This window comes from Leucoraja erinacea, chromosome 5 (assembly GCF_028641065.1).
Source record: "Leucoraja erinacea ecotype New England chromosome 5, Leri_hhj_1, whole genome shotgun sequence".
NCBI classification, from domain to species: Eukaryota; Metazoa; Chordata; class Chondrichthyes; order Rajiformes; family Rajidae; genus Leucoraja; species Leucoraja erinaceus.
Genome location: NC_073381.1, coordinates 52,570,090 through 52,582,723, shown reverse-complemented (window position 1 = coordinate 52,582,723; position 12,634 = coordinate 52,570,090). Strand labels below are relative to the sequence as shown.

General features: G+C 46.1%; 1 protein-coding gene across 1 annotated transcript in view; it reads left to right on the top strand.

Moving 5' to 3' along the window:
• LOC129697252 (venom phosphodiesterase 2-like) overlaps positions 1–12,634 on the top strand; it is a 133,031-nt gene that overhangs the window by 57,221 nt on the left and 63,176 nt on the right. The window contains exons 5-6 of the mRNA XM_055635606.1: positions 8,010–8,107; positions 12,003–12,082. Of these exons, the coding sequence (XP_055491581.1) occupies positions 8,010–8,107; positions 12,003–12,082 (178 nt within the window). The remainder of the gene's footprint in view (positions 1–8,009; positions 8,108–12,002; positions 12,083–12,634) is intronic.

Genomic DNA, 12,634 nt, shown 5'->3' with positions numbered 1-12,634 from the left:
TGTGTAAACTGCCCAAGTGAAATATGAGGTGCTGCTCCTCGAATTTACGGTGGGCCTCACTCTGGCCATGGAGGATGCCCAGGACAGAAAGGTCGGATTCGGAATGTGAGTTGAAGTGCTGAGCCACCGGGAGATCAGGTTGGCTATTGCGAACCGAGCGGAGCTGTTGGGTGAAGCGATCGCCAAGCCTACTCTTGGTCTCACGGATGTAGAGCAACTGACATCTAGAGCAGCGGATGAGGTTGGAGGAGGTGCAGGTGAACCTTTGCCGCACCTGGAAAGACTGCTTGGGTCCTTGAATGGAGTCAAGGGGGGAGGTAAAGCGACAAGTGTAGCATTTCCTGCATTTGCAAGGGAAAGTGCCAGGAGAGGGGGTGGTTTGGGTGGGAAGGGACGAATTGACCAGGGAATTACGGAGGGAGCGGTCTCTGTGGAAAGCAGATGGGGAGGAGATGGGAAGATGTGGCCAGTGGTGGGATCCCGTTGGAGGTGGCAAAAATGGTGGATGATTATTTGTTGTATGTGACGGCCAGTAGGGTGGAAGGTGAGGACTAGGGGGACTCTGCCCTGGTTACGAGTGGGGAGGATGGGGAGTGAGAGCAGTGTTAGGGGGTATAGAAGAGACCCTGGTGAGAGCCTCATCTATAGTGGAAGAGGGGAACCCCCGTTCCCTGAAGAATGAGGACATATCTGATGCCCTGGTGTGGAACACCTCATCCTGGGTGCAGATGCTGTGTTGATGGAGGAATTGGCAGTAGGGGATAGAGTCCTTACAGGAAGCAGGATGGGAAGAAGTATAGTCCTGATAACCATGGGAGTCAGTTGGTTTATAGTGGATGTCGGTCAGTAGTCTATCACCTGCGATGGAGATAGTGAGGCCTAGAAATGGTAGGGAAATGTCGGAAATGGTCCAGGTGTATTTGAGTGCAGGATGGAAGTTAGTGGTGAAATGGATGAAGTCAGTGAGTTGTGTGTGGGTGCAGGAGGTAGCACCAATGCAGTCGTCAATGTAGCGTGGGTGGAGTTTGGGGATTTTTATTTTATTTTTATTTAACCTTTATTTAACCAGGAGAAGTCTCATTGAGATTAAAAATCTCTTTTACAAGAGAGTCCTGGCCAAGACAGGCAGCAGCACAGTTCCACAGTTACAGACAATAATTTTAAAACAACAGAGAACATATAAATAGAGTCACAGTCAGAACATCATCAAACAAATCATGTACAGACAGAAGAGCCCGCTTCAACATCATTAAGAAGGGATTTAAATCTGTTTATAGAAACCAGCTCCTTAAGTTTCAGTTTATTCTGCAGCTGGTTCCATGCGAAGGGAGCAGCATAACTAAATGCCCTTTTCCCCAGTTCAGTACGGACTTTAGGTGCAGTTAGTAAGAACAAGTCCTCAGAGCGGAGCTGATAAGTTCCTGTGCTTTTTCGAATTACATACTTCTGCAGGTATGAAGGAAGAACACCGAGGATAGTCTTATAAATAAGGATATGCCAATGATGGAGTCTGCGGGTGGACAGGACAAACCATCCAAATTGCGCATACAAAGAGCAATGGTGCGTGAGGGTTTTAAAATTAGTAACAAATCTCAGTGCTCCGTGGTAGACCGTGTTCAAAGACTGTAGGCATTTTGAAGATGCATTCATATGTAAAACATCACCATAGTCCAACACAGACATCAACGTTGCAGCAACAAGTCTTTTTTTGGCTTCAAAAGAAAACCAAGACTTGTTTCTAAAGTAAAAACATAATTTAATCTTTAGTTTTTTCACAAATTGCTGGATATGAGGTTTAAAAAAGAGAATCGTCAATTATAATTCCCAGATATTTATATTGAGACACAGATTCAATCACAGAGCCCTGCAAAGTGGTGATAGGAGGGAGATCCGAGGGCTTTGATTTAGCTTTAGTGAACAGCATAAGCTTTGTCTTGTCAGCATTTAAAACAAGTTTTAAATCACACGGGTTACGTTGCACAGTGTTAAAAGCAGTTTGGAGCTGACAGAGAGCCTGATTTGGGGTAGACGCAGAGCAATATATCACTGTGTCGTCAGCATAAAAGTGAAAATTTGCGTTCGGAGCTTTACAATCTAGACTATGGGGATGGGGCCCTGGTACGCCTCGAACAAAGATTGTTCGACGTACCCTACAAAGAGGCAGGCATAGCTAGGGCCCATGCGTGTGCCTATAGCTACGCCTTGTATTTGGAGGAAATGGGAGGAGTCAAACAAAAAGTTATTAAGGGTAAGGACCAGCTCTGCTAGGCAGGGGAGATTATCAGTAGTCGGGGATTAGTTGGTTTTGCGGTCGAGGAAGAAATGGAGGGCTTTGAGACCCTCCTGGTGGGGGATGGAGGTGTAGCGTGACTGGACATCCATGGTGAAGATGAGGGAATGGGGGCCTAGAGACCGGAAGTCCTGGAGTCGACAATGAGCGTGCGAGGTGTCTTGAACGTAGGTAGGGAGGGATTTAACCAGGGGGAATAGGATGGAGTCGAGGTATGTGGAAATAAGTTTGGTAGGACACGGAACAGGTAGAAACAATGTGTCTGCCAGGACAATCAGGTTTGTGGATTTTGGGGAGAAGGTAAAATCGGGCCTTGCGGGGCTGGGGAACGATGAGGTTGGAGGCTTGGGAAGGCAGGGAGCCAGAGGTGATGAAGTCAGTGATGGTGCTAGAGATAATGGCTGTACCAATTGGTACATGTGACAATAAATGTCTGTTGTCTCTTGTCTTGTCTTGTCTGTGGGGTCATGGTCCAAGGATAAGTAGGAGGAGGTGTCTGAGAGTTGTAGAGATCAGCGCGCCAGACTACCACGGCACCTCTCTTGTCGGCAGGTTTGAACACCCAGTCTGGGTTGTTGCGGAGTGAGTCGATGGCTGTGCATTCAGGGGGGGGAGAGATTAGGGTGAAACAGGGGAGTGGAGAAGTTGAGGCGGTTGATGTCCCGCCGGCAGTTTACAATAAAAAGGTCTAAAGCCGGAAGATGACCATGAGGGGGAGTCCAAGAGGAGGGGGTCTGTTGGAGAAGGCCTCACTAGGAGGTGAGGATTCCTTCCCATGGAAAAACGCTTGGATGTGGAGGCGACGGAAGAAGAGCTCCACATTGTGGCAGACACGGAACTCGTTGAGGTGGGGATGGAGGGGAGCAAAGGTGAGGCCTCTGCTGAGGACAAACCGTTCGGTATCAGAGAGGGGGAGGTCGGGGGGGATGGTGAACACACAGCAAGGATGGGGGTTGGGGCTGGAGGAAGGCAGGTGACTGGACTGAGACCAAGGCGATGCCTGGTGGGGGGGTGGTGGGTGGTCTGGGAGGAGGGGGGTATGAGGACTATAGTGTGTGTGGGGAAGAGCTGGGGTCACATGGTTTGAGGTGGAAGGTGAAGCCCCAGTGGAACTGAGGTTCCCTGTGTTAGGGGGACTAGCACTAGGATCCAGCACGGTCGGATCCCGTGATGTCAGAGTCTGCAGAGTGAAGTATATCAGTATGTTGATCCAGAAAAAAAATTTCTGGGACCTTTTGAATGCATTTAAAAAACCCCCCAATAATAATACTACCCCATTTTCGTCCTTGTTAAACCCTCAGTACTCTCAGTATATGGGGTGAACGTTATCCAGAGTCTGATGAAAGAGAAACAATCTTGCTAGGCCAGATGTTAATAGCCTGGTGATGGCCAGGTCCTAATGTGGTGGACCAGTAACACTCTTAGGTTTGAAAGTCACATTTAACATAATCATAATCACACTTTATTAGCCAAGTATGTTTTGCAACATACAAGGAATTTGATTTGCCTTACAGTCATACTAATAAAAAGCAACAGAATACACAAAATATATTTTAACATAAACATCCAACACAGTTACAGAAAATTGGAGAGCTAAGACACAGCAGTGGCGCAGCGGTAGAGCTGCTGCTTCACTGCACTAGGGAGCTGGATTTGATCCTGACTATGGGTGGTGTCTGTGCGGAGTTTGTACTGTGTGGGTTTTCTCCAGGTGCGCCAGTTTCGTCCCACATCCCAAGAACATGCAAGTTTATAGGTTAATTGACCTCTGTAAATTTCCCCTAGTGTGTAGGGAGCCTCTGTGGGATGACATATAACTAGTGTACTAATGTTGCAGCGTAGACTCAGTGGGCTTAAAGGCCTGATTTCCCACTGTATTTCTAAACTAAACTAAACAGTGGAATGATTTGAAATGAAGCTGAAAAGTAGTCATGCTGTGCCAATGTAGCTCAAGGAACAAAGTATATTTAAGTGATCCCGAGAGACTGCTTAAGAATGCTTTTGTGTGAAGCTGATGTGACACTGCAAGGCAGTCTGATTATTTTGCCCATTTGGGAAATCTAGAAACAATTTTCAAACAGGAGAGAAAAATAAAACACTCGTAGCTTAAAAATCAATTTGATTTTTCATGCGATGTGGAAGAGTGAATTGGTTGTTACACATTGAAATAAAATCATCTAGGAACATGGTTAATGAAATTCAATTTCAAATTTAGATTTGTTATTGTCTTATACATCAGGGTGCAATGAAGTTCCTAGTTCACATGAAGGTCTCTTGAGTAAACAAAATCTATACAATAATGCATCAATAAATACACAATACATGTATGTAAAAGAGCAGAAGGGTTCAAAGATGCATTACAATTTGAAGTTTAGATTAATTTAAAGATACAAGCCCTTCGGCCCACCGAGAACGCACTGACCAGCAATCCCGGCACTATCCTACACACACTAGGGACAATTTTTACATTTACTCCAACCCAATTACCAAAAAACCTGTACATCTTTGGAGTGTGGGAGGAGACCGCAGTTTTGGAGAAATCCCATGCAGGTCACAGGGAGAACGTACAAACTCCGTACAGACAAGCACCTGAAGTTAGTATTGAACCTAGGTCTCTGACGCTGTGATGGCCCTGTCTCACAGTGCGAGTCCACCCACGAGTGATCCCGAGTGAAAGAAAAAATCACACTCGTGGTTGTCTACGAGATTCCAAGTTTATGTTCATGAGTTTAAACGAGTTCCCACGTGTATATCTAAGTTTGCTGTTTACTTCTCATTTCTGCGATGTACCAAGTTCCTCTCCCGAGTTACCAAGTTCCTCTCCTGAGTTACTCTTGAGCCAACCGTGAATGAAGGTCTGTTTTAAGTATCAAATAGAGGAGCTGGACAGCATCTCATTCAGTAAGTATATTCTGATTCAGTATTGAAAGTTATTCAATTTCAGAACTTAAAAAAACTAGGCAGGATCTCGGCCCCGCACTCGCTACCATTGTGCAGCAAGGAGGCGGTGGCGGCGAAGCAACAGTGTTAAAGAAGACAGCTCCATCCTGCGGCTTTGAGTTAAAGATAGAATTCAGCGCGGCCGCATCTATTGATATGACCTACAAAGGGAAAATACGCACCGTCCAGTGCCAGAGCAGTTATACATGATTTATTTGAAACACGCATCACGTAGTGAGAAGACCAGCGGGCGGAGGTTTGCTATATTCTAATTGAATTTACTGCCAGGTCTACACACTGCAGGGAGACGGGAGATGAAATCTTTGAATGTGGACAGATGTCTCTGCGCCTGCTCGTTCTAAGCGGAATATATTTTTTGTTTTTATTCCTTGTTTTTGTTTATTCGCACACATTTTTCGTGTGTGAGGTGTGAGAAGTCCATGCCGGGTGTCGGCCGGCCGCAGCCGATGTTATGTCACATCAGTTGCACATCAGATTGTTGGGGGACGGAGCTCAGGGTTCACCTCCTGAGCTGCTTTGGTGCCCAGGCGTGAGTTGAGGTTGAGGGAGGTTGGGGTGGGAGGTGGATGCGCAGGCGTTATTAATCTGTCTGGGGTGACAAGGCTCTTGGGTTAGGCTGGGATCATTCTCTGCTCTCATCTCTCTCTTTCTGTGTGTGCATTAGCAGGGGGAAGAGTGGTCAACCTCGCTGGGGCACAAGACCTCTGCTGCCTGCCCCTTGCAGCCATCAACTTGTTTGTTCCTTTGGTGCTCCTCATCTGCCCTGCTCCCATCCCAGCCCTGCCCCAGCTCTCTGCCCCATTCTCTTGGAAATGTCGCTTCTGCCGCTGTAATGGGGATGGGTCGGCTGGGCTTGGTGGGTGGGTGGGTGGGTGGGTGGGAGGGGGGGTGGGGAGGGAGGGTGGGGGGGGGAGGGAGGGGGAGTGGGTACAAACCATCGAATCCATTCTCAAAAGTCGGGCAGTTGATATCCGTGGCAATTGATTGTCGCTCCCTTCACTTTCCCAGGGGGTCGGGGGACGAGACTGGAGTTGGGAGGGGGAGGGGGGGGGGGGGGGGGGGGGGGGGGAGGGGGGGAGGGGGGGGGGAGGGGAGTGGTGGGAGGGGGGAGGGGCGTTGGGGTGACTTAGTACGGGAGACTAGTGTAGAAGAGGTGTACTGACTGTGGGCAGACACTTTGGTATGATTGCCCATGGGGTTCACTGTCGAGGACTTCATAATGCAGAGAGCATTATAAATAGTTGCCGCAAAATAAGATTTTGTGTGGATCTGGTATATCTGGGTATTGAAGGCGCTTCTGGTCTGCAGTGTGCAATAGTCACCAAAATACACTGCATCTTTAGAAAGAAAAAGTACAAAACATGTCAATCGCAGTGGATCCTTAGTCATGGTGCTGTACAACACAGAAACAGGTCCTTCGGCCCAGCTTGGCCGTGCCGTCCAAGTTGGCATCTTGGGGTAGTCCTATTTGCCTGCATGTGGCCCATAGCCCTCTAAACCCTTCCCATCCATTTATTTGTCGTTAATAACCTCAAGAAAATATTAAGTCTAAGTGAGCCTGCTTCAGTTTCCTGGATCAAACTCAGAGAGAAGTCTCCCCCCTTTCCAGGGTTAATCGCTCCACTGTTTATGCATTATGAAGTCCTGAACAGTAAACCCCATGGGCAATCACTACCAAAGTGTCTGCCCACACAGTCAGTACACCTCTCGTACTAAGTCACCCCAACCCCCCCCCCCCCCCCCCCCCCCCCCCCCCCCCCCCCCCCCCCCCCCCCACCCCTTTCCATCCCAACTCCAGCCTCGTCCCGACCTCCTGGGAAACTGAAAGGGAGTGACAATCAACATCCCGTCACTCATTCCTTCTCTCCAGAGATGCTGCCTGTCCGGGTGAGTTAAAGAGTGCCCACGGTAGACTCACGAGTCACTACGGTAAACTCACGGGCTACTACGTTCTTACAACGAGTTTAAAAGTTTAACATTTTTACTTCAAGAGTAAATTTGACTCGTGGAAATCTTTCATCATATTGAAAGATTTTCACGAGTTAACAAGTTTCCCGAGTACCTGCCATTAGCCTTATGAGTCGCTAAGTTACGTCCACGAGTTCCGACGTTCCCGCTACGTTAATTCTACGTGATTACCATGAGTTTGATTTGTTTTAAACTCGGGATCACTCGTGGGTGGACTCGCACCGTGAGACAGGGGTTTGAGGCAGTAACTCTACCGCTAAGCTCATGTAAAACAAAAAAACTAAAATATTAAGCAGAATAACCAAAATGATGAGTAAGTGGCAAGGTAAAGGGGGATGTAATAGAGGTAATTTGTTCAGGAGTCTGATAGCCATGGGAAAGGAGCTATTTATTTTTAAGTGTAGAGTTATGGACTTTCAGGCTCTCTTTTCGGTGACAGTCGAAGAGAGAAACGGAAATGCTCAGAGTGGCAGGCGTCCTTGATGATAGCGCTTGTCTTCTTAATGCAACACAAGGTGAAAATGGACTGGATAAAATGAAGTGACAGGCCTGTGGTGGACTGGATGGTTCATTGTAAAATCCTTGAGGTCAGGTTCACGTCTCTGCCCTGTTTCCATCACCACGCACAACAAGCGACAAGACAGACACCATTGTGCAGATGCCGAGACGTGTGTTCAGCTCTGGCTGAACAACTAATCTTGTGTGTGGACTCAATAAGAAGAGATTATAAAATCCTGCAACAATGTTAAGTTCAGAATACATCCTAAATGTTGATTCGTTTTAATAATAGGTATACTCGGCCTCCTCTCATCCTGTTTTCGCTGGACGGATTTCGAGCTGATTATTTTCAGACGTGGAATAGTCGCTTACCTGTTTTGAGTAAACTGCGTGAGTATCTATCCAAAAGCTCTTCTGTTGCATTCCCTTCAGTCTTCTGTAAGTGTCTGTAAATTGTAAGTGTGTTTTAGGGCCATTGAGTGATACAGTGTGGAAACATGCCCGTCGGCCCAACTTGCCCAACATGTCCCAACTACACTAGTCCCACCTGCCTGCGTTTATCCTTCCAAACCTGTCCTATCCGTGTACCTGGTTGACATAAAATGCTCGAGTAACTCAGCAGGACAGGAAGCATGTCTGGAGAGAAGGATGGGCGATGTTCCGGGTCGAGACCATTCTTCAGACATTATCGATGTACCCGTCTAACTGTTTCTTAAATGACAGGGTAATCCCAGCCTCAACTACCTCCTACGCTTGTTCCATACACCTACCACCCTTTGTGTGAAAAAGTTACCTCTCGGATTCCTATTAAATCTTTTCCCCTTCACCTTGAACCTACGTATGTCCTCTAGTCTTCGATTGCCCTACTCTGGGCAAGAGACTGTGCATCTACCCGATCTATTCCTCTCATGATTTTGTACTCCTCTGTAGGGTCCCCCTCATCCTCCTACGCTCCATGGAATAGACCCAGCCTACTCAACCTCTCCCTGTAGCTCACACACCCTCTCGACCTGGCAACACCAGGATGGTGCACACGTTTTTTCCTTCCCAGATTTATTTTGCACCGTTGCTGGAAATCTCATGTATTGTGCAAAATGTCTATCATGCGGTAATCAGATATACTATTCATTATTCCTCGACAAATGCATAATGATCATGCCTTGGTCCTTGCAATCTTCTGCATCTTAAATTAGTTACAATCCTGCTGTTTTTTGTACAATGGACCCGAGTGTCATTGGGAATGGAATAAATTTGGATTTCTAAAAAGATTTTTTACAAATTCATTTTCACTTCACAGATTACAATGGCTCAGTTTAATTCCAGTAGTTAGATTGAAAGCCAACTACGAACAATGAAAATGGGCATCTGTACCAAAACAAATTAGTTTCCAGCCCCAGAACATGTATTCATTTTAAAATATGAACATCAAAGACCATGCTGTGCAAAGAGAGATTTGGTTGCAAAGGGCCTCTTTGATCTGAATTGTTGACACCGTTTATCTTTTCATGGAAGTTTGACGTGCAGCCTGTTTTCAGCACTTTCTGGTTTCATTGGAAGACATCATTAGCTTGGAAAAAAAGTGTTTTTATAAATATGAGCTCTTTTCTCCAGATAACCAATATTAAATAAATATTGGGAATATTTTGCATTTCTGGTTTGTGTTTTGCTCTGATTTGAACTTCCCTGCACCTTTTGTGGCTATGGGCCTCAAACTCTTGCATTTTACCTGCACGTTGTGTTTTATCCACACTGTAATAGTCAATAACTCTTCCCACGGAGAGCCAAGGTTTGAAGGAAAATGTCCAATTCCAGTAACAAGTTAATAAATGTAGGCTAAATCTTTGGACACTGATGAAGGAGCTGTCCTTTGAATGATCTGAACTGTTCAGAATTTTGGGATGTAAACACTGTATGAAAGGCTTTTTATCTTTAATCCTGAGATATATTTCAGTGGAGTAAATGGTTATTTTTTCTAAATTGTTACATTAGTTGTGTTGAATGCATGATTCACATTTTTCAACATTGTTTGTTAAATTGTGGGTTTATTTAAACATTTTAAATTTTGCTGTCCCTGCAGTATACTTTTCATTTATACATTCATTGAATAAAGATATTTTACAATTTTAAATTAGAATGGGTTCCAATTGTTTTTTAATATTCCTTCCTTGCTGACAGCAACACTATAGTCTGCCCCAGATGCCCATGAGAAGGTTGTGGTATTCCACTCCCTGTGCACATATGGAGACCCAAACTTGCTTACAAGTCTTCAGTCGGAAACGTTAACTCTGATTCTTTTTCAGCAAATGTTGTGGAGTAGAAAATAGGTGCAGGAGTAGGCCATTCAGCCCTTCGAGCCTGCACCGCCCTTCAATATGATCATGGCTGATCATCCAACTCAGTATCCTGTACCTGCCTTCTCTCCATACCCCCTGATCCCTTTAGCTACAAGGGCCACATGTAACTCCCTCTTAAATATAGCCAATGAACTGGCCTCAACTACCTACTGTGGCAGAGAATTCCAGAGATTCACCACTCTCTGTGTGAAAAATGTTTTTCTCATCTCGGTCCTAAAAGATTTCCCCCTTATCCTTAAACCATGACCCCTTGTTCTGGACTTCCCCAACATCGGGAACAATCTTCCTGCATCTAGCCTGTCCAACCCCTTAAGAATTTGGTAAGTTTCTATAAGATCCCCCCTTAATCTTCTAAATTCTAGCGAGTACTCGTCAAGTCTATCCAGTCTTTCTCCAAATGAAAGTCCTGACATCCTAGTAATCAGTCTGGTGAACCTTCTCTGCACTCCCTCTATGGCAAGAATGTATTTTCTCAGATTAGGAGACCAAAACTGTATGCAAAACTCCAGATGTGGTCTCACCAAGACCCTGTACAACTGCAGTAGAACGTCCCTGCTCCTATACTCAAATCCTTTTGCTATGAATGCTAACATACCATTCGCTTTCTTCACTGCCTGCTGCACCTGCATGCCTACTTTCAATGACTGGTGTACCATGACACCCAGGTCTCGTTGCATCTTCCCTTTTCCTAATCGGCCACCATTCAGATAATAGTCTACTTTCCTGTTTTTGCCACCAAAGTGGATAACCCCACATTTTACTTCGGAGTCCCGTTAGTGACTACGTGAAGAACCCGCCAGGGCGCATGCGTGTCATATCGTTACACGCATTGCGAAACGACAGGCAGGGTGGAACGACGTTCCCCCGCAGAAGCAAGTTTAAAAGTCGGGACCGACAGGTAAGTAGTTACTCTGCGGTCTTTATTTTTCCCATACTGTTTCACAGGTGGGGAAACGATGGACAAATCCAAAAAAGCAACCAGAGCTGCGACAAAGCTGGCGTGGGAGGACCGCGGAGTTGCGGGCAGCCAGCAGCGGCCGGCGGCACAGGAATCACCCGTAATGGGATCAGCTGTGCCCGACTTAGCCCCCGCACCGGCCAGATCAACACCGCGGCCGGGCGGGAAGGCAAAAGGAAAATCAAACAGAGCCGTTGACTCTGATGAGTCCGACTTTGAGGAGCCGCGAGCGGAGCGGCTGTGCGCGCTGGAGCCGGATGGAGCGGTTCATGGAGCAAATGCTCCAACGTGACAGACTCCGGGAGATGGAGTCTAGTCACCGTGGGTCATATATAACACCCACAGCAGCACCTTACGTAGGGCTGCACAGTGCATCTCCCTCGTCAGAGGGGAGTACTGGGGGTCAATTCTGGGGTGACCCCGAAGAGGGGTTTGCTGAACAAACTACAAGTGTGCAGGGGGTGCAGGAAGGCGAAAATCTACTGGACATGGTGTCCAACTACATACAGCCAAATCAGACTGGACGAAACCTAGAACAGAAACTAGCTGCCAGCATTGATGTCCTGTCATTCAAGCAACTACAGGCTGTGATGGACACCACTGCCAAATATCTGGCACCAGGAAATTGCGTATCCCTGAATGTTCCAGTCGTGAATAATTGCATCTGGAAACACGTCGGAGCAGCAGTTAGAAGCATGGATGTCAAGCTCCAGAGAATACTAAAACTACTAACGGCAGGGATCACAGCATTCGCTCGCACAGTGGATGGGAAGGAAATGTCGCAAGAGCAACAGGATGCACTGACACTATTCTGCAATACACAGTATGAAATCAATAATGTCAGAAAGAGTGCCATCCGACCTGCCCTAAATCCAAAATTTGCAGTATAGTATCTAGCTGATAATTTGTGCACTTGCATTACAGCAAAGCAACATAAACATATTCTTAATCTCTTTATTGTGTCTCTTGGCAGGAACTTGTGGTGTGCAAACTCCATACATGATACCAGTGTTTCCAACCAAAACCTTTCCAAACCACTATTCAATTATCACAGTGAGTAGACTGTGTTGCTTTTGATATGCGTGTGTTCCTTAATGGTTTTGAGCCAAGCTAAAGAAAATCATTTGGTGGTTAAGAAAATCATTTTGGCTTGTTATGTAGTCTCTACCGCAAGGCTTTCCATGTAGGTAGACAAAAGTGCTGGAGAAACTCAGCGGTTGCGGCAGCATCTATGGAGCGAAGGAAATAGGCAACGTTTCAGGCCGAAAACCTTCTTCAGTCTGGAGATGTCCTGGTTTGGTTTTCTGATCATCATTGAATGGCAGAGTTGGAGGGAGCTCATGCAAGGTTTTAGCAGTTTCATCTGATGTCCAGGCAATCTGGCCCATTAGCCGCCTACATCTTTTGGAATATTTCTCTTCATTTTTAGGCTTCTTTCAAATTGTCAGAGCATTTTTAAATGAACTTGTATGTGAAGCCTTTTGCAACATTTGGCAAGATAATATAGAATTGGTAGGTCTTCATATCTGTCTTTTTTTGTGTCCCTTTATTGGGTTTTGATATTTAATTGAAATTATGCTTAATGGATCTAATTTATTTGAGCAG